The sequence below is a fragment of the Aulonocara sp. 'chitande type north' Nkhata Bay genome, linkage group LG13 (genome assembly GCF_057382095.1).
Source record: "Aulonocara sp. 'chitande type north' Nkhata Bay isolate Kocher_YH1m ecotype deep benthic linkage group LG13, A_spYH_male_GT1.1, whole genome shotgun sequence".
In the NCBI taxonomy this organism is placed as follows: domain Eukaryota; kingdom Metazoa; phylum Chordata; class Actinopteri; order Cichliformes; family Cichlidae; genus Aulonocara; species Aulonocara sp. 'chitande type north' Nkhata Bay.
The window spans coordinates 12,815,873-12,838,046 of NC_141356.1; the positions used below are offsets into that span (position 1 = coordinate 12,815,873).

The 22,174-nt window shown below is 38.9% G+C and overlaps 2 protein-coding genes and 1 pseudogene across 2 annotated transcripts; all 3 read left to right on the forward strand.

Annotated features, from left to right (window-relative positions):
* Positions 1-1,951: 1,951 nt before the first annotated feature.
* Positions 1,952-6,789, forward strand: LOC147315811 (uncharacterized). Its single transcript, XM_086260174.1, has 3 exons — positions 1,952-2,062; positions 6,020-6,195; positions 6,327-6,789. The coding sequence occupies exons 1-3, from the start codon at positions 1,997-1,999 to the stop codon at positions 6,787-6,789; spliced, it is 705 nt and encodes a 234-aa protein (XP_086116300.1). The 5' UTR covers positions 1,952-1,996.
* A 3,835-nt stretch (positions 6,790-10,624) lies between these two features.
* LOC147315812 (uncharacterized) lies at positions 10,625-11,919 on the forward strand (annotated as a pseudogene).
* Positions 11,920-12,356: 437 nt separating this feature from the next.
* LOC147315813 (uncharacterized) lies at positions 12,357-16,458 on the forward strand. The gene is made up of 5 exons (XM_086260175.1): positions 12,357-12,445; positions 14,131-14,252; positions 14,964-15,118; positions 15,190-15,365; positions 15,500-16,458. Exons 1-5 carry the CDS (start codon positions 12,357-12,359, stop codon positions 15,939-15,941), a joined length of 984 nt encoding a protein of 327 aa, XP_086116301.1. The 3' UTR covers positions 15,942-16,458.
* The last annotated feature ends 5,716 nt before the right edge of the window (positions 16,459-22,174 follow it).

Consider the following 22,174-nt stretch of genomic DNA (forward strand, 5'->3'; position numbering starts at 1 on the left):
GCTGGAGGGATGATGCTTAGCTGTGCAGACAGTTTGAATTAAAATGCGTCCTGCTATTCCTGATTTCATGTTTGGGCTTTTGTAAATGTGAACACCAATGAGTACAGGGTGGGGTTAGTAAAGTAAGCTAGCACGACTTCCCCGTTCAAGACAAACTTGTCATATTGCAGACTTTACACACTGGTTCAGCTGGAAGCAGTCGTGAGACAAGTAAGAGCAATGTTTACCTTACTCACATTATCTCTACATGAAGAGCAGCATAGTAATGAAGAAACTGACTCATAATAAGGACAAGTCCATATTTTCAGACAGCATATTGTAGTCATGACACCACCTGCTTTTCGTTTGTGCTTGCAGTGAGGCTCTGTGTAAATGCAGTGCTGTCAATGTGTTTCCTGCTAATATATATATGCATGTGTCTGTTGGTAATATAAGAACTGTACTTGGTTTATGAGAGCTCAAATAGTATTAGCAATTTGTGGTGTATATGATGAATATAATATAATATACAATTGAACTGTCCATATTAGATACACATTGCTAAAATAGTCTCATAAAACATATCTTTAATAAATCTTGCCTCAATCATAGTTACTACAGTTACTGTTGCAAAGACATTTTTTTACTGTTGTTGGTGTCCTGGAACATTTTCTGAGGAATTTCAGGATGACTTTTATTCCTTGACATTTAAATATATATAATCCATCAATGAAATACAGATTTTTCCTCACTTTAAAGTCATATATCTGATACAAAAATACATAGTTAATGCTGGGTAGAGAAGGAACATAACTAATTCAACAAGACTGAAGTTTCTGGAATTGTTGCTACTGCCGGTTTCTGTCTTTGGCTTGCAGTCGGTGGGACTAAAAGATTATAGGTACTGTAAATAGTTTAGTGCTATAGAGCAAAAACAGATATGCCTAATTAAATGGCAGAGCAGGGACGGGACTATGGTCTGTCAAAATGAGACAGAGAGGAAATTCCAACAAATTGCAGAATTATAATGACATGAGTAAGGGAGCCACAGGAGAGTACACTTATGTCTCTGTTATCTCTATGTGAGAAGTGGGTTGCACTGTGACTATAACCACAAATGGTATGGATGTGTTTTAAAAACTGTGATTTTTGTAACAATTTTGTAACCATTCTGTGTCACAACTGTGTGTGCTGGGCAAACGGTGTGGGAGAAAATGGAACAGAAAAAGTGGAAAATATAAAATGTTGAAAATCTAAATAAAGGCAAGCACCGCACAATCAAGCGGCCTGTGATAAACGCTGTGAAGCTAATTAGCTGGCTAATAATAATGATAACAAGAACAACAATACTAATAGTACTACTACTACTACTACTACTACTACTACTACTACTACTAATAATAATAATAATAATAATAATAATAATAATAATAATAATAATAATAATACCTTAATAATAATACTGTTAAAAATATCCACTTCGCAACCAAAAACAAATACAGAAATGACAAAAGTCAAGACATCAGCCCAGGGACCATTACCAACCGGTCGCAGCAGATGGCCGCCCCTCCCTGAGCCTGGTTCTGCCGGAGGTTTCTTCCTGTTAAAAGGGAGTTTTTCCTTCCCACTGTTGCCAAAGTGCTTGTTCATAGGGGGTCATATGATTGTTGGGTTTTTCTCTGTATCTATGAAGCGCCTTGAGGCGACTTTTGTTGTGATTTGGCACTATATAAATAAAATTGAATTGAATTGAATTGAATTCATATTTTCATACCACGTCCCACCTCTATTCTGTATACCCAGAGTAAATTCTGATATTATTTGGGCTCTTTCATGTTTTTGTTTTCTGTTCAACAGGCTTTTTTTCTTCTTTCCCAATTCACATACAGAAAAGTAGAACAATCTTAAACTAATGCGCTTTCCAACACTTCCTATCCCACACAATGCAGTGGTTTACACAGGAAAGAACCCCATCACAGAAAGTCATGGACAGGAGCAGTATTTCCTTGAAGTGGTGATGTGGATCAACATGTGTGTCTGCCTTCCTTTGACTATACTGATCATCTACTGTGTGTCTTATATGGTAAGTAAATGATGACTTAGATTTTACATTTCTTACATCTCTTTTTGTGAGTCTGCAATTATGAGAATAATTAGAAGATTTAGCAATAAAAGAAAACTCGTGCAGAGGGCTGCAATGATTTGATCTAATGACAATTAGAAATAATCATTAGTTCCGTATGTCATTTCTGGGTGATGACACAGGCTGATTAAATGAATGTACTAAAGAAGGTAAATTTTATAGTAACAGCTCTTGATTTAAAATCTGTATTTATGACAAAGGATAACAAAGTGGTATGGTTAACTCGTAATAAAGGTGGAAGGAATGGTTCAAATGTCATTTGTATCGATACTGGTATTAATAATAATGTATACTTGATATATATTGATCCCCATTGCTGGCCTCCTGAGCCAACAGTGCAGATAGTTTCAGTTCAAGTTTATTCGGTCTAGTCTCAAGTTTAGTTCATTTAGGTCTCTGAGTTTATTTGTTTATTGTCTTGTTCATGTTCTCTTGTCTTTTAGGTTCCCTTTGTGTCTTTGTCTTCGTCTCCGTCTCCTGTGACAGTTCACATCTCTGTGTACTCCCTTCCTCTGTGTATCATAGTTTGCGTCTTACTGTTTCCTTTTTTATTTTGACAGCCTCTCTTCCTGTGTTCAGTGTGTTTAGCTTCACTTCACCCATCTCGCTATGACTATTCATTCACTCTCACATGTATTTATGTTGTCAGTTTCCCCTTGTCCCTCAAGCTTTGCATACACTGTATGATTTTTGGCCCATTTTGAGCTGATTTTTCAGTCGTGCGACCCTTTTGGTAATCAGCCCGAGTTTCGCCTTAATCGTGTCTTGTGCATCGTGTAGTATACATGGCGTAAGGAGAAGTAATTAACACCTCACAACCAGCTCCCGATCATCAATCGCATGGTCGCAAGAAAATCAAACCTGTTTGAAATCCTGTCATCCTCGTTAGAGTGTCAACGTAACCTCTCACACTGAGCACACGCAAACAGAAATGGAAGTGGAAAGACGGAGTAACACAGCAGTGCAGCGTGTGATCTGGACACAAGCGATGGAGGCACAACTTGTAGAACTTTGGCAAGCTCATCCGAGCCTTTTCGATGTGGCCTCACAAAATTATAACGACCGCACCAACCGTGAAAAGAGTTGGATGGACATTGCTGCTCAATCACAGCTGCCTAATCAATGTTTTTCATTAGCAATTTAGCAAAGTTGATGGTGATGGTGGTGGTGTGCGTGTCTGTGTGAGTGAAAGACAGAGAGGGAGAGAGAGCGAGCGACAGATTTTCTGTTATAACCTTCATGTTATGGACGCACAGTGTGAGCGCTCAGGTTGCATCAGAGCACAACCACAAACTTAAATGTTTTTTATTGCGATTTTCTGTGACAGACCAACACAAAGTAGCACAAGTAGCAAATTGTGAAGTGGTAGAAAAATTATACATGGTTTTCAAAATTTTAAGCAAATAAAAATCTGAAAAGTGTGACGCCCATTTGAATTGAGCCCCCCCCCCGTGTCAATAATTTGTAGAGCCACCTTTCTCTGCAGTTACAGCTGTAAGTCTTTTGGGGTATGTCTCTATCAGCTTTGCACATCTAGAGACTTGAATTATTGCTGGTTGTATCACCTACGACAACTGAGGAAGTTCAGGGTCTCTCCAAAGATCCTCAGGATTTTCTATACAGGCGCTGTGGAGAGCATCCTCACACAGAACATGACATCGTGGTTTGGGAACAGCTGTGTGAAGGACCAAAAAGCTCTCCAGAGAGTGATCCGTACAGCAGAACGCTGCTGCAGGATTGCTCTCCCCCCGCTTCAGGACACCTACACCAGGAGATGCCGGACTAGAGCAGAGCAGATACTGAAGGACCCGTCCCATCCTGGCAACAAACTGTTCCAACTTCTGCAATCTGGTAGAAGGTTCCGCATCTTCCGGGCAAGGACAGAGAGACTCAAGAGGAGCTTCTATCCCCAAGCCATCCGTGCCCTAAACACACACACCCGCCCTCTCACATCATCTATAATTGACTGAGACAGGACTCTTCCAGACACTAAACCAAGGCACAATGTACATTTCAATTCCTTTAATTTTAAATATGTTTATATTGTCTATCCTGTAAAATAGTCAGATGTCTATTCATATTAATGTACAGAATTCACCTGCTTGCTGCTACTACTGCACATTCACCCAGTGTATGTATGTGTGTGTGTGTGTGTATGTATATATATATATATATATATATATATATATATATATATATATATATATATATATATATATATATTAGAGATGGACCGATCCGATATTACGTATCGGTATCGGTCCGATACTGACCTAAATTACTGGATCGGATATCGGAGAAAAATAAAAATTGTAATCCGATCCATTAAATATCACGAAAGCACCTCACAAAACTTGCAACACGCCGTAACTCGCCTCAGAACGTCGGAGCAGTATGCATCACGTGATAGAGCAGCTGTGGCATGCGGGACCTGTCGGTGGTCTGGATAGCATTTGGAGCTTCGCTAGCAACCTGGCATTTCATCTCCGACAAAGTTATCCCCGAGAGAAGTAAAGCAAGTGTGTAAGTCCATCTCTGAATGTTTGTAAAGCATTCCCACGTTAAGCTTAACGAGCGACTGCCTCTCGCTCTCAGGCTGCTACTTCAATCGTGAAACTGCTAATGATCAGCTGATCGGCTTTTCTGTTGTGAGTCTCTCTTGTTTGTTTTTGGTCCACTTTGCGCCAGAAAGAGCAAACCAGCGGCTGAACAACAGCAGCACGTTTAAGCTTGATAAGCTGTTGTTAGAATTTATTTAATATTACTTTCTACACCAGGATCTTTTTCTACGTAGCTGACGGCTGGTAACTGTGCAGGGGCGGATCTAGCAAAGTTTAGCCAGGGGGGCCGATAGGGCATTAACTGGGAAAAGGGGGCACAAAGACATACTTTTCTTTCTTATTCTCATTTAAAATGTCTAGCTTTTAATAAATAATTATCTGACACCCAAAGTTTTAATTTGATGTAAAATGAATAGAAGTCAATTACTGTATATAGTGACTATTAAGTCTAATATATATACCCTAGTAAGCTATAGTACATTTTCCTTTGGGAAGGTACCATCTGTGCAGTCTGCAATTTTGTTGAAGAAAGATGTTGAATCTATTTAATATTTCTTGAAAAATAATTGATTTCTGTGCATTTTTTTTCACACTGCATCAAATTAAGGTTGATTACGTTGATTAAGCATCATGAGGTGGAGCGTGAGGGGTGGTTCCCTATTTTTTATTTATTTAATTTTGTTGTTGCTGGGAGTTGGAACCCTATTAGTTAGGTTGCTTAATATTTACGCTAAGTACTCTTTAAAATACCAGAATAGGGAGGATGGTGTAGGTTTAAGTTTATTAGATTGATCAGTATTGCTGAACTATGAAATATTTTTTTTGTATACAGGTATAACAGAATAGCTTTAGTGTAGTTGTTGTTTTAAACTTGAGTATGAACTTGCAGACTTGCAAAATGCAGCAAGATATTTTAAAAAACAGTTTTGTTGATTAAAAAACACTATATCGGATTCATATCGGTATCGGCAGATATCCAAATTTATGATATCGGTATCGGTATCGGACATAAAAAAGTGGTATCGTGCCATCTCTAATATATATATATATATAATGTTCTTCCTCTACACCCCCCCCCCCCCCCCCCCCCCACCAATTTTTGCACATGTCGAGGAGCGTGTCAGGCTACATTTCACTGTGTGTTATCCTTGTATAACTATGCATGTGACAAATAAAGAACCTTGAACCTTGAACCTTGTTCATTACAAAATAGCTCAAGCTCAGAGTGTCTGTGAACAGCAATTTTCAAGTGAATGGCCAGCTTTACCTGCTGAGACGTTATAATAAATATCGATCTAATTAATTAATAATTACATTACATTTATATTTCCTGCAGGTGCAGAAGAGTCAGGTCTCTATCATCTATTACACAAATCTCCTCATCACCAATCTAATCCAGATCTGCATAATGACCCTTTGGGTGACAAGAGTGGAAAGCATCATCACCATCATTATTTATTACTGTGTTATGATGGCCAACCTTTACTTCAGGATGTGCATTGCTCTGGAAAGGTACCTGTTCAGTGTGTGTGCATCCTTGCATGTCTCTAAACATGATCTTTGTACTGTGAAGCATCCTTACAGTCAGAAATGTACTATTGTGCACTGTGATAATCAGAATTTGTGTTTCTCTTGTGTTACAGGTATTTTTCCATCACACACCCACTGCTGGACTGTCTCAGAAACACTAAGAGCTTGGTGGTGGTCTGTGTTCTGGTCTGGGTTTTTTGTTTTGTCAGTGTCCCTCTTGCCATAGTTTTAAATACATTTCAACATTTAATTATTTATGTCATTATTCCTGCTCCTGTGTTCATCTTCTGCTTAGCTCAGACTTTCAGAGCCCTGCCTGCCGTCAGCTCGATGTCCACTGTGGAAAAACAAAGAAGTCTAGGAACTCTGACTCTGTTGTTCTTAAACTACGTTGTAACAATCCTTCCCACAATTGACTGTTATGTTCTTGATAATCATAATCATATCAGTTGGATTTTGTTTCTGCTCATTCCTCTGGTGGACTTGTTTTTTTTCATCTTCACTGTAGTGGTGTTGTGGTGTGAGGACAGCACTGCATCAGATGAAGAATATGATGATGAGTGCGGCTTACTTTAGAACAGACAGGAGTGTTGATGAAAACAGAGTCAAGAGAGAGAAACAAGGATGCAAATGGTTGAAGAGTTTCTGCAAAATGAGGCAAAAAACATCCTTTACAAATACTGTTGCATGAGGACATCAGACTGTCAGCCATGCTTCTCTCAACTGAAGTGTGTCCGTAAATAATTTAAAAATGTTTCATAATCTGCATGAACGCTTATTTGATTCCAATATTAACCTTTTTTTTTAATTTCTCATATTGATGTTAGTGCAGTGGTTCTCTAGGTGTGTGGCCAGAGTTCTGACAGATGAGGTGCAACTCACCTGGCAGATAAGTTACGCAGAACTAATGTTTAACATCAGAATCACTTTGACAGCATAACAAAGAAATGGGCAGCAGTTACGTTAATAATATGCGCATCTGCTGCAACAGATAGCCGCAATAAAGAAGTGTACTGAAAGTGCATGATTGCGGATGCCGCTCAGGAGTGTCCGCCTCCTCTGCATCTGCACCGCAGACCACCAAGTTATATAGTTTTCATCTCTGTTCACAAGTTTCTGGATTTCTTTATTTTTAATAAGACTAAGACTGAACCTTATTTTTCCATGTTTGGCAATCTTCAAATTCTGTTTAACATGTTACTTTTTAGAAGAAGTGGTGCAGACTAATGAAGCAGTCTAGTGGCAAAAGTTACAAATAGTTGTTTGAAATGAAAGTTGTTTGTTTAAAACAAAAATTACTGAAGGATTCATTGTGAATGAGTTTATTATCTAAATAACGTTGCAGCTCGGCTTTTCTGTCATTGTTTTGTTTAGATGGGGCATGAAAGTATTTTTTTCCTGCCATGTGGGGAATGATATAAAAAGTTTTTTGCCTCATCATATTTCTGTAGTCCTCACCTGTGAAAGGCTGATGGAGTATGATGATGGTGGTGTGGACAGCTAAGCTTGTGAAGGAGACAACTCAAAAACGAGGTGACATATGAGCTTCAAATTGATACCACATCATATCTATTAAAAATCTTGTATAAGTTTAAATCTGCATAACCTCAAACTCACTCTCAGAGGACAAGTTTTCTGAAAATCTTGTGAATGTCATAACTCAAGAACAAGCTGACATAGAATTTTGCAATTGTTGAGTCTCTCATTCATTTTATAAGAGACTCTTTAAAGTTAACACATTGTTTTTCTGGACTACATTTGTGTTGCCCCATAATAACATTTGCATTTCTTCTGATCTATTGGCTGATGGCAGCAGGTATTACTAAAACGTTTGCAATTTTTGCATCTATGCAGTGTAAAGCTGCAGCACAGGCAGATGAACTAAAGCAATGTCTAAGCATGACAAAATACACCAAGGGGCACAAAATACAAGGATGATGAGCTTTGAGTGTTGTTACCGGCTATTTACGCTTATGTTGTATTTTTAATCTGTGTTTGTGCACATGTATGTTTGTGTATGGACTTTTGTACGTATAAGTATATAGATATATGTACATTAGTATATATCTTGTTATTTCTGGGGTTACAAAACCATATGCAAAACCAAATACTCTGGCTTCCTGTTTTTAGGAGAATGGCCTCCCATCTCAGTAACATATTAGCAAAACCTCAGCTACCCAAACCACCTGCTGTTAGAATGTAAATACTATATGCTGATGTAGGTTAAGCAATACTCATGGTTTGTGCATGTATAAAAGGGGAAATGTTGTTGGTAAGTCAGTTACGTCTCTGAGCACATCGGTTTTCAGTGAAGATAGAAATCTTTAAACATGCGGTATCATCGAGGCTGCTACGTTAAGCAGCTCTCATCTGATGTGTCTGTGGGTTTTCATGTGGTGGACACAGGAAGACTGAGTTACTAAAGCTCTCATAAAGTCACACGCGTGGTTTAATAAAAATTTAATAAAGTGTATTAAAAGCCAAATGTAGTTTTTAGCAAAGAGAAGCAAAACATGTATAAACATGAATTAATTTGAGTTTTAATGCCTGCTGGATATGGATCAAGATTAAATTTTTACTGGTTTGCATTGCAAATTTCCAGTCTAGTGCCATCCACTGTAAATACACTGAACAAAACTATAAACGCAACACTTTTGTTTTTGCTCCCATTTTTCATGAGCTGAACTTAAAGATGTGAAACATTTTCTACATACACAAAGGACCCATTACTATCAAATACTGTTGACAAATCTGTCTACAGCACAGTGATGTGTAGCATTGTAGCATATTTACAGGAAGAAATGTGGGATAAACTTCTTCTTGCTGCTCTGCAAGAAGATCATATTCTCCATAAAACAAGTGCAACAATGTTGACTTTTACACATTGTTCATAAATCAGAATAATACTCCATGTGGGATCATAGCACCAAGCAGAACTACTGAGCCACCTTTGTGAACATGTAAAATACATGCAACAACAAACAGGACTTCAATGGGTGACCTCATGCTGACTGCATGCATCTTCCATCTGTGACGGGCGTTCATCTTTGTCAATGAGTGTTCAGAAATACAGCAGAGAAGCAAAATTAAAAAACATGATGGAAAAAATGTTCCAGTGTAAACTGGCTGAACTTACAGCAACATGATAGTTTTATTACATGGAGTTCACATCTCTCTAACACTGAACAGCTTCCAGATAAAGACTGTTAGTCACTGTGGTTATCAACCACCTCCAACAAGAAACAGCGGTATAGAAAGGGCTTTAAAAAGGTCAGATATGAATTGGCAGTTTAGTTGTTGACAGTGTCGAAATACATGAAGCTGGTTAGGTTTGGGAAACAGCTGTACTGGGTTTTTATCATTGTTTACAGGTTATAGAAACTTTTCTGAAATAAACACAGAATTCAAGGCCTGTCTGACCAAAAACAAACATCTTTATAGATCTATGATCGAATTATGTCTGCAGTTTATCTGCAGCCAGTCAGCTTAAGAGAGGGTACGACTGGCCTGTACAGGCAGGATCCAGCTGTGACTACTGTAGAGGCTTTGAGTTCAAATGTTTGATGGTTAATGACAGCATGTTCATGCTGCAACATCTGCACTGTGATTTTATGATTTTACACATTCACGTTTGTTTACATAAAATAAAACATGAGATAATTCACTGTTTCATGAGCTACAGTCAGCACTCTGTGTGTGTGTGTGTGTGTGTGTGTGTGTGTGAGAGAGAGAGAGAGAGAGAGAGAGAAAGAGAGAGAGAGAGAGTCAGGGGATGGGGTATAATGTAAGCTGCCACAACTTCCTGACTCAAGACAAAAATTATCAAATTGCAGTTTTTACAGTTTTCAGCTGGAAGCAGTCCTGAGGTAAATACAGACGACTCCTATCACTCATATTCACATTATTTCTATTTGAAGAGCAGCAAATTATGAGAAAACTGACCTTCATCAGATATCTTACTGAAGTTTTAAAGTTACACTCTTTTCTTTTGTGCTTGTAGTGAGCTTCTGGATGAATGCGCTACTTTTTTACTTCCTAAAAAAGTTTGATTCTTGTGAATCGAGCTTGCTTTCAAGAATTAAATAAAGATTTACTGAAACTGCAGAGGGAATTTTCTGTTTTCACTGTTCTTGGTGGAATAATGTGGAATTTCTGAATCATTAAAAAAAATCAATTTCCTTTAGAAGTCTGAACATAAATCAAACTGAGCAAACTCCGGTCAGCTGTAGTTCAGACATATATAGCATTGGGCTCTATCATAGTTACATTGTCAGTTCACCAGGCCTTGTTTCTTCTTTTCATCCGTTGTTTCTTTTCTAATAGTGTTAACATGCTGCCTTTTCCAGAAACAATATTTTTCTCTGAAGAAAAAGTTTTTTACTGCAATTTCATCACTGAAAGCTGGAAAAAGATGCTGCCCATCATAGTTATGGTTGCATGGATCTATGTTTTCGACTGCCTGCCTTTGACCATACAGGTCCTTTGTTTTGTGGGCTGTGTGGTAAGTAAATAGTAAATTACTTTCATGTGTTTTTATGTCAGCATGTGAATAATTTTGAGATTTTTTTTAAAAGCTGATTTATAATAATAAAAAAAATCATTAGTTATTTGTTGCATGGACATTAAGCACTGATTCTTGTTTACAATGGATAACCTCAAAAAATTTACGTAATACTAAAGTAAATCAGAAACACACATCCTACACTATTTGATTGAATAGAGACCGAGGCAGGAAGTAAAACTAACAAAGGACACAAAAGAAAATGACCTTCACAGTAAACCAGGAAGCAACCCAACCATCAAGACCTATCAGATACAGAGACAAGAACACTTCCATAAACTGATATGGACTGAGCCTGCTGTCCCAGTATGCAGTACAAACACTGTTATACTGAGTCTTCCTTTTACTTCATTAATGTGACTTAAATACATGTTTCCTGCAGGCAAGAAGGAATCAGGTCCCTGTCATCTATTACATAAACCTCATCCTTTCCAATGTGATCAAGATTTGCGCCTTCAACATGACAAAAGCAAAACCAAATGACCGCACAGTCTCCAGCACTGCTTCGGTTTTTTACCTGTTGGGTGTGATGGCCAGTCTTTACTTCAAGATGTGCATTGCTCTGGAAAGGTACCTATTTGTCTCAGTGTGTGCGCTTTGTACTGTAAATGAAGCATCCTTATGGTTCTGAACTGTGATATGCAGAGTATCTGTCTTGTGTTGCAGGTATTTCTTCATCGCCTGCCCCCTGCTGGACTTCATCAGAAAAACCAAGACTTCTGTGCTGGTCTGTCTTCTGGTCTGGACCCTTTGTGTTTTCAGTTGCCCTCTTGGAGTATTATTAGAGCAGTCTGAACGCATCTTTATTTTTGCCTTGTTTCCTGCTCCCCTGTTCATCTGCTGTCTAGCTGGGACTCTCAGATCTCTGCCTGATGCCACCTCAGTGCCCAGTGAGGAAAAACAAAGAATTATAGGAACTTTGGTTCTGTTGTTGGTTAGTTACTGTCTGATTATCATACCTACAATCATCCTAATAGTTTTGGAACCATATCTTTTTGACAGTTACTTCATTTCCATCTTCTCTCTGCTCAATTCTTTTGAGATCTTGATTCTGTTTGTCATTATGTGTAGAAGTCCAGTTGAAAATCTGCTGGCATGTCTGTGCTGCTGCAGCAGATCCAGCAAGAGATCATCAGTGTGAGTGATGGCAGCACACACGAGTGGGTTCATGTCAACAAGGAAAGGAAAAGAGATAAGAGGAGAACACAGCAGGAGAGAGGCTGAGAAAGCAAGCAAACAATGTATTTCACTAGAACCCTCATTCACTAAAATGTGTATGGAACGTAAAATTTGTGCATAAAATCATTGTCAGATTTAGGAAATGTGTGCACGATTGTACATATTTTAGTAAATCAGACTCATTCTAAACGAAGGGGCTTGGCAGCAGTGCTGCCTGCCCCTATTTTTCTATTTAAGGAAGACATTTACCCAGAGGTGAAATTGACTAAAGAAAATGAGTAAAAAAATTGAATTGGCTTTAAATTCCAAAGGCCAATTGTGCTACCACTGCTGGTAACACTAGGGGAATTGGATCAAAAACTTTAATCTGAGCACCCAGAGGAGTGACCCTAAAACTGGGGGCATGCCTCCAACAGATCCCAGGAACAACATCTCTAGGAACAGCAAAGATCCTGCACAGGATGCCCAATCTAGAAGGATAAAGATGGGCCAGTGGGGATTTTTTTTTTTCAATTTCAGTTTAAAATTGTATTAATTGTTTTCTCACAGTAACATTTGTATTTCCTCTGATTTATTGAGTCACATGTCACATGTAAAGGTTTCAGGACACCGCCTCGAGACCTGGAGTTTGACACCTGTGGCCTATAGTAACTTCAGTTTTGTATGTTAAGTATACATCTATATTTTCTTATTCTTGCAAAAGTTTGGTCATATTCCATTTTATTCTGTGCTTTATGTCACTGTCAACTTTTTTCATTCGTGTTGGGTGGGGTTGTGTTCTGTAGGGCCAGGTGGTTTTATCTCTTCCTTAAATCGTGGAAAAAACATTTTTGGTTGAACTAACTTTAACTTTAAAAACACCAAAGATGATATAGTAAACCGTGAAATCATTATCTTTGTCAGCAGAAAGATGTGACAACATTTGAACCGTCACCATTTTTTAGCCACTAGATGGAGACACAGGGTTGAAAATAGGATGGTGTTTTAGAGGTTTGTGTGACGGTGAATCTGTTTGACTATTCTGTGTTTACAGTTGAAGAGGGACAATAAATTGTCCACAGTTTGTTTGTTTTTTTTTGGTAGTAACTTGTTAGATATGTATTCAATCATTTGTCTTTGGTGTATTTCCTTTGTGGTGCACTGCACTCTGTAATTGTAGACCTGCCTGGAAAATCCAGTAGCGAGTTAGATCCCCGGCACACCACCAACCAATTCATGTTTCTAACCACTTTTTCCCCACTCTGTGACACACTCCCTGAGGAACAAACTCGCACTATTGGTGATTGTGTTTTAGGAAATGTGAGGCTAGAGACATCAGCACCTGGCTGAGGATAAATAAAGACTTCATAAATAATAATTGAGTAAATGATTTAATAACAGATGAACATATCAGTTGTGTGTGTGTGTGTGGGGGGGGGGGGGGGGGGGGGGTGTTAGACTAGGTGAATGAGGCTTGTAAAAAAGTGCTTTGAGTGTTCAAATAAAGCAGAAGAGCACTATGTAAGTATCAGTCCTTTTGCTTTGTGTAGTTGTGCTTGTGTTAAAGGTGGAAATGTTCTATAGACTTGTTTTGACACAAGTGCTCTCACACTGAAGATTGCACATTTAAAACCCATGTTATGGTAAATGGCCTGTATTTGTATAGCGCTTTTCTAGTCCCTAAGGACCCCAAAGCGCTTTACACAACCTGTCATCCACCCATTCACCCACACAGTCACACACTGGTGATGGCAAGCTACAATGTAGCCACAGCCACCCTGGGGCGCACTGACAGAGGCGAGGCTGCCGGACACTGGCGCCACCGGGCCCTCTGACCACCACCAGTAGGCAACGGGTGAAGTGTCTTGCCTAAGGACACAACGACCGAGACTGTCCAAGCCGGGGCTCGAACCGGCAACCTTCCGATTACAAGGCGAACTCCCAACTCTTGAGCCACGATCGCCTCAACTTGGTGTTTGCTGCCACATCACCTGCTCTGTTGGGTCTGTGAAATTTTATTGTAGTGGAAAAAGGAAGATCGAACTTGTAAAGAGTTCATAAAGTCACAAACATGGTTTCAAATAAACTGCCAACTGCAGTTTTTAGAAAAGCTAAGCTAAACGTGTGTACACACACTGCATTTAGCACTGTGTCTATGGTGCAGAAGCTTTAAGTTTATCCTGACTGGCTGTTGTCAGTGTGAACACCAGTGAGTACAGGGTGGAGTCCATAAAGTGTTACCACAATTTCCTCGTTCAAGACAAATTCGTCATATTGCAGTTTTCACCCACTGGTTCAGCTGGAAGCAGTCCTGAGACAAGTAAGAGCAAAGCTTATACTAATTCATATTATTTCTACTTGAAGAGCAACATAGTTATGAAGAAACTGGCTTATAATTAGAACAAATCAGCATTTTCAGACAGCATGTGGAAGTCATAGTACTACCAACTTTTCTTTTGTGCGTGCAGTGAGCTTCTGTGTGAATGCAGAGGATGTAAATGTGCAGCTTTACTGTACTTTTTATTTGACAGAGAAAATAAGATATTTGTGTTCACGTCTTTGTTTAATACAGTTTTAAAGAGGACAGGTGTTTGATCCTGCTGAAGTCAATATATGAAATGAATTGCCTATTTTATCCACAAGTCTAATAAAAAATATCCATGAGGATTATTTAAAGTTATATAGAGGTGTTTTTGTCTTTATTTGTTAACAATTTAAAAGGAATTTCTGAATCACCTTTATTCACATTTAAACAAGTTAACTGAAATAATGAAAGGTAGATTTTACCTGACTTTAAAGTTATTATATTAATTATATATTGATTAATCTTAATTTTACAGGCGTACAGACACGTTCTTGTGTATGCTCTTCCTTGTTTTGTCCTTTTTTAAATTATTTTATGATTTGTTACATCAGTTCAGCAGGTTTTGCTTCTTCTTTATCAGTTTCATCCACAATTTCATGTCAACATAAGAACAATGTTAACCTGCTGTTTTGTTTTTTCTACCACCACCTGTGTGCTTCACAAAAGTGTTTTACATCAGACATCTTGGATCATACATAGTGACAAATACGATAACAAAATGTTATCAACATGAGCGATATTTCCTTGAAGTGGTGATGTGGATTTACGTGTGTGTCTGCCTTCCTTTGACCGTACTGATCATCTACTACGTGTGTTGTGTGGTAAGTAAATGAAGTAAATAGTCCCTTAGATTCAATGTGTAATGTAATATAATAATAAATTTTTCCATCAGATGCAAAGGAGTCAGGTCCCTGTCATCTATTACACAAACCTCCTCCTCTCCAATCTAATCCGGATCTGCATAATGATCGTTTGGATCATAAGAGTGGAAAGCAGCATGAGTGGTATTATTTACAACTTGTGTGAGATGGTCGGTCTTTACTTCAAGGTGTGCATTGCTCTGGAAAGGTACCTCTCTGTCTTTTAATGTGTGCGTTCGTGCATTTCTATGAACATCATATTGTACTGTGAAGAATCCTCACAGTCATAAACCTTTTTTTTGTACTATGACAGTCAGAATTTGTGTCTCTCTTGTGTTGCAGGTGTTTTTTCATCACACTCCCACTGTTGGACTGCCTCAGACAACCTAAGAGTTCTGTGCTGCTCTGTGTCCTGGTCTGGGCTTTTTGTATTGTCAGTTTCCCTCTTGCCATAGTTTTACATCAGTTCATACATTTACGTATTTATGCTGCCCTCCCTGGCCCCCTCTTCATCTTCTGCTTAGCTCGGACCTTCAGAGCCCTGCCTGCTGCCACCTCAGTGCCCACTCAGGAGAAACGTCGAAGTCTAGGAATTTTAATTCTGTTGTTCTTTAAGTACTTTGTACTGATGATTCCCATATCCATCTTTCATAATGAACGTATTCCCTTTGAAATCAATTGGATCTTCTTTTTGCTCTGTCCTTTTGTGGACTTAGTTTTGTGTCTTTTCATGCGGCAGGGGCGCATTGACAGGCTGCTGGCATGTCTGTGCTCATCGGTGTGACTGACGGCAGCAGTGAGAGGTGTGGTGATGAAAACAGAGTCAGGAGAGCAAAAGAGGGGGAAGAGTTGATATCAGAGTGTCAGAGTTTTTTGATAAATGAAGCAAACAACAGCTGATGCATCTCAGCCACGCTTTTCTCACTTCAGCTATCCATGTGTAAATAATTTCAAAATTACTTTATAATCACTTTTAAACACTCATTGTATTCCAGTAGTAAACACATTTTTCTTTTCTTTTTCAATTGTTTTTTCATCGAGATTTTAAAAGTGTTTTGTTTTCCCTTCCTTGTAATTATGATCACCAGTTAATATTCATTTGTTTCTACATGCAAATAATGTATCCAAATGTTTGTAACTTTTTAAATTTGAATTTGAATTTTTATTTATACCATCTCTCATTCATTTTTGTATGGAACTCTTTAAGGTTATTTGCATTTCCTCTGATCTACCCACTGATGCTACAGCAGCACGTGTTATTAAAAACTTTGCATCTCTTTATGCACCCATGATCCTTAGTTTCGGCTCTCTAATAAAAAAAAAGTCCCTGATCCTGATCCCTGGTCTCAATCCAGGTGTCTTCTTGCTTTCCCTGATATGAAGAAATCTGAACCTTGCAGGTCAAATTATATCAGTCGGGCAGCTCTCCTTTCGATTGTGGTACTTGATCACCTGAGATGGGTTTAGAAGCCTGGACTATCTCTGACTTACATGATTTAACAAAAAGTCTAAACTTTAAGATCACGTCATTCCATTTCCTTTGTTGTTCTTAAGATCAGTGTCGGTCAAGTTACTTGAAAAAAGTAATCAGTAAGTAATTACTGATTACTTCCCCAAAAAAGCAATCCCATTACTTTACTGATTACTTATTTTCGAAAGTAATTAATTACTTAGTTACTTAGTTACTATTAGATTATTCTGTTATTATATGTTACCTTATATATGTAATCAAAGTAGTTGAATTAGAATACTGCTGTAGATCACATTATACCCTTTAATATAGAGTGTGTGAGCTGTATGTAGTTTAGTTCTCATTATACTTTTGAGTTAACAGAACATATTCACATATTAGTTCATTAGATAAATGTGCATCACTCTGTATCCTGGATCAGCTGTGAATGTCTTACACTGTTTTCTTGAAATGTTTTATTGCTGAATCATGTGAAGAAGGCTGTAAGAAGGAGACTAGGTGTCTGGGCAGAAGAGATAAAACCACATTCCTTACCCCCCTTCCTACTTCATACAGAAAGACAGGGAGGCAAGGTCAGGAGCCAGGCTCGCTAAGAATTAGAAAAACATGTGAAGATGCAGCTTTTATGACAAAGAGGGGGGCTGGTACTAGCTATAAAAGTCTGTGAAAGTTGCTACCATTTTGAGACATGCTGTCGAACCTCTGCAGGCATCTCTCCCGTCCGGACGTTGTAATGCTCTGACTGTTGAATTGTATGGAAATAAATGATTGTTGATTGAGCATATATACACCGAGTATTGTCCTTCCTTCAGCCCAAAGATTCAAAGAATTGGGTGATTTTCAACATTACTTTTTAAAAACACGATTTACAACCTGGAGAGGTGATAAAGTGATAGATCTTTCAGCCCAATTCTACTTTTTCTGCATAATCCATCATACAAAATGTAATCAAATGGAAAAGTCTCTTTTTAAAATTTGTTTTATTAGTTTTAATCTTTTAACTTTATGCATCAAGCAAAAATGTAATTATATGCAACATTCTCTGACTGGAAGAAATTAGTTTAACATTTAAACCTATTTTCTGCACATTCCAGCACATAAATAAAATATTTTTTTGTTTTTACACTCAGTCTTTCAAATAGATGCAAGTAAAACACAGCAGAAAATAAATAAAGTCAAAGACTCAGCGGTCCTTTTGCTCTATTTTCACCTGTAAAGCAGGAGTGGGGCAGGCGGAGGTTTACCCTGGTGCAGGTGTGCCACGGTCAGTGGAAGAATCTGCGAGTTTCTCTGTGAGTTTCCCATTATGTCGTAGCTACTCGGTGCTTATTTAGGGGTTTTCTTCCCACGCACAACGGACACTAATGTTTTGGTCACTTTTTATGGAATCAAACTCAAAGTAAGGTCAGTACTTCCACGCTTTAAACGCTGCACGCTCAAACTCTCTCCCGCACTCGATATATTATCCATTGTTGATCTGCACACAGCTGTTGTCACAAACGTCGCACTCGCTTACGTCACTGTCATGAGATACTCTCGCAGAAAAATAACGGTTTTAGTAACGCAGTAACGCAGCGTTCCTACGGGAAAGTATCGGTAATCTAATTACCGTTTTTGCAATAGTAATCCCTTACTTTAGTCGTTACTTGAAAAAAGTAATCAGATTACGCGTTACTGCCCATCTCTGCTTAAGACAGAGAATTCACATCACATTTAAATATTCAGTCATATATGAATATTTCTTGAGCAGTGTTGGGGAGTAACGGAATACATGTACCACCGTTACGTATTTAAAATACAAAATATGAGTAACTGTATTCCGTTACAGTTACCGTTTAAAAAGGTGGTATTTAGAATACAGTTACTTAGTTGAAATAAATGGATTACACGGCGGTATTTTCCTGTTTCATATTGTGGCGGGTCAGGACTTTGGGTTTTGTTTGACAGCTGTGTTCTGTTGTTCCAGGCGGCAGCGTTACGGTTGCCATGGTGACGCACGCTCTCTGCGACTGTGTGTTTCCTGGGTGAGAGAGCGCTTTTTGTTGTTGTTGTTGTTGTGCTAAGCTAATAGGTATGGCGTTATTTTTGTGCCACTATTCTGAGCGCACGTAAAAAAAAGTTTGAGCACACGTAAAAAAAAATTGCAGGTTGTATTTTGAGAAGAAATTGATTTTGAGCGAAGAAAAGCTAAATTTGAGTGAACAAAATTCATTGCTGCGTGCAAAAAATGTATTTCAGTGTTTGCTATTATCCATACACACACACACACACACACACACACACACAATAGCAGCCCCTCTCGCTCAGTTTTTGCATTTGCGCTCGCTCGCAATGTGTTGCTCGCGCTCTCAACATTTCTGCCCGTGCGCGCTCAACTCTTTCTGTACACCGTTATATCTGTGCCACACAACCAGCCAATCACAGACTTGGATGCAAAAAAATCTGATTGGCTGTTTTGGTCTCCAATCAGCTTTAAATGACGAAATGCAATATCCCAGAATGCATTTCGTCCAAAACTCAAACGAGGCAGTGGCGGAGGAACACCTTTAATGATATATAGCAGTTGGGGGTCAAAAGAAAGCCATATGTAAAATCTAAAAGTGAGATAGCGGTCAAATAATTCAGAATCTCTAAATTATTATTATGCAGTCCCAATCAAAAGTTTAAAACCATTTGAAAAATGGCAAAAAGTCATATTTTTCATGGTTGGATTTTAACAAAATGTTAACAAAATGAACTTAAAATGTGGATTCATTGTTATTTTCTGTCAGGTAATCACACTGTCATGACGTTCTGATGGCAAAGGCAAAAAAACTTTCCCTTGTTGAACGTGGTCGGGTTGTTGAACTGCATAAGCGGGGTCTCTTGCAGCGTGCCATCGCTGCTTAGTTGGGACGCAGTAAGACAGTGATTTGGATTTTTTCAATAATCCTGAGGGTTATGGAACAAAAAGGCCAAGTGGAAGACCCCAAAAATTTCACCAGCACTGAGCCGGAGGATCCAATTGGCTGTCCAACAATCGTCGACCCAAATTAAGGCCGTTACTGGTGCCGACTGCAGCCCCATAACCATTAGACAGGATCTGAGACTGAAGGGCTTCAAAAACAAAAAACGGCTTCAAAGGCCTCGACTCCTTGAACGCCACAGAACTGACTGTTTGGACTTTCCAACAGCGCACCAAACATGGAACACTGAAAGGTGGAAGAAAGTTTTATTCTCTGATGAGAAAAAATGTAACCTTGACGGTCCTGATGGTTTCCAGTGTTACTGGTATGACAAGCAGAGCAGACCCCACCTGAGATGTTTTCTACGCCCCATAGTGGAGGGGGCGCCATAATGGCCTGGGGCTTTTTCCTTCAGTGGAAAAACGGAGGTGCAGGAGTGTCAAATGGCCGCTGGCTATGTCCAGATGTTGCAGAGAGCATCCCTCATGACTGAGGGCCGTCGTCTGTGTGGTAACAACTGGGTTTTTCAACAGGACAATGCTTTAGTACACAATGCCCGCAGGACAAGGGACTACTTCCAGGAGAATAACATCACTATTTTGGACCATCCTGCAGCTTCCCCTGATCTAAATCCAGTTGAGAACCTTTGGGGATGGATGGCAAGGAAAGTTTACAAAAAGGGACAACAGTTTTTGACAGTAAATGCCCTTTGTGTGGCTTTATTCACGACTTGGTGATCAACAATAACAGTGGAGCCACTCATTACTGAGACTGTATTTTATTTTACATTTACAGCTATTGTCATCAGTCAGGTTTCCTTTCTTTAATGTTGCATCTTTAGCAAAACCTTAACTAACTGAACTGATTGCTATTACAGTGCAAATGCTATGCACTGATGCAGGTTAAGCAAACTCGTGCTTTGTGCATGAGTAAAAGGCTAAATGTTGTCAGTAAAAGACTCCAGTCTCTGAGCACATTGGCTTTCAGTGAAGATATAAATCTATTAAAAAAAACATGTTATCAGCAAGTTAATTTGCTCTCATCTGATGTGTCTGTGGGTTTTAACTCAGTGGAAACACAAAGATAAAGTTTCGTAGGAACTCAAAGTCACAAAGATCATTATATTAAAGTGCAAAGTGCAGTGCAAAGCTTATACATTTATGAAAACTGCATTCATTTTGATGTTAATACCAGCTGTGGGCTTTCGATTCAGAAATGAACCTGTCATGATGGGCTGTGTGGCAGGCTGGGTCAGGACCTAAACACAGGACTCAGAGACAGAATACTTAACCAAAGGCCGCAGCTTTATTGCTGGCAAAAAACAAACTAAAAACAAAATACATGAATACTAAAGAAACAAACCAAACATGAACTGCAATTAAGAAACTTCTAACTGGTCATAGATGACGTGACATGGGACCACGGAACTACACATGACACTAGTGATGGTCCGCTTGAAGCTGAAGCTCCGGTGCGTGTGTCAAAAAAATCAACACACTGCTTCAGAAGCACTGTGTCGAAGCTTGATTCGTTTGGCCAGAGTCACGTGATCAGTGACGTCCGAAGCTTCATTTAGAACCTAACTGCTTCGGCATCTGATTCAATGGAAGCGAATCATTCGCGGGATTTGTGGAGTGTTTTGATGGTGACAGATAGCGAACCACTGATCATTCTACTGAGAGATTTGGAGCCAGCGAGGAATAGAGGAGGTTCTGTTGTGTGGGAGAATTTTGAGTTGATTTTTGTCAATCGGGTGGGTTTTCCAGCTTTGTGTTCTGGCCGTTTGCTTTTGTTTTGTGCGTGTTTATTATATCTGAAAACGGGAAAAAGGTAAAATGTCAAAAATCTGCTTCCATAATATAAATATCATTAAATAACTTTAGAAAAACTTCCACTTGATTCTTTACATGTAATGTTGTTGTTGGGTCTGTGTTTCCACAAACCCCGCTAATTCTAGAGACTTATTCATCATGAAGAAAACAAGACAGTCGATCGATCCACTACTTGCGCAAGGGAGGCCTCTCATCTGTGTCCAGCACGACAATGACCCCAATGGTGGCCTCCTCTCGCTGCCTTTTATTGACAAACTTCAAACAATAGTTTACAAAGCACCTCCCCTTGCAACCCCCCTTTGGTTACATAGACAAGGCACTGTATGTAAATGTATATGTGTGAACTTCTGTAAGAGTGTGTGTGTGTGTGTGTGTGTGTGTGTGTGTGTGTGTGTGTGTGTGTGTTATGTGAGAGTGTGTGTGTGTGTGGCCTCCTGCTGACCAAAGGGTCGTAAACGCAGGAAGCTTACATCAAAAGAAAAAGATCTTTCAGGTAGGATGTATCTACAATAAAACCTCCCCCAGTACAGAGTGGTTGGAGAGGTGGTCAGGATCAAAGGAATAGCTTTGATCCTACTGCTTAAACTAAGACTATACAAATTTAAGAAACACAATGGCAACATTCAACAATTAGACTTAACAGTTGTAAAAATATATATTTTATTGTTTAATTAATCTGAAAATGTTAGTCTGCCAAATGTGCAGCAATTGAATTTCTTTATTCTCTTTAGCTGATAGTTTGTGGGGCCCAGTTAGACTGTATAACTGC

What these genes read in the sequence shown, in the direction of transcription:
- LOC147315811 (XM_086260174.1), top strand. Translation starts at nt 1,997, where the DNA reads ATGTGGATCAACATGTGTGTCTGCCTTCCTTTGACTATACTGATCATC. An exon ending in TCTACTGTGTGTCTTATATG is followed by an intron (nt 2,063 to 6,019) that starts GTAAGTAAATGA and finishes TATTTCCTGCAG; the next exon opens with GTGCAGAAGAGTCAGGTCTC. An exon ending in ATGTGCATTGCTCTGGAAAG is followed by an intron (nt 6,196 to 6,326) that starts GTACCTGTTCAG and finishes CTTGTGTTACAG; the next exon opens with GTATTTTTCCATCACACACC.
- LOC147315813 (XM_086260175.1), top strand. Translation starts at nt 12,357, where the DNA reads ATGCCTCCAACAGATCCCAGGAACAACATCTCTAGGAACAGCAAAGAT. An exon ending in TGGAAGCAGTCCTGAGACAA is followed by an intron (nt 14,253 to 14,963) that starts GTAAGAGCAAAG and finishes GCTTCACAAAAG; the next exon opens with TGTTTTACATCAGACATCTT. An exon ending in GTGTGCATTGCTCTGGAAAG is followed by an intron (nt 15,366 to 15,499) that starts GTACCTCTCTGT and finishes CTTGTGTTGCAG; the next exon opens with GTGTTTTTTCATCACACTCC.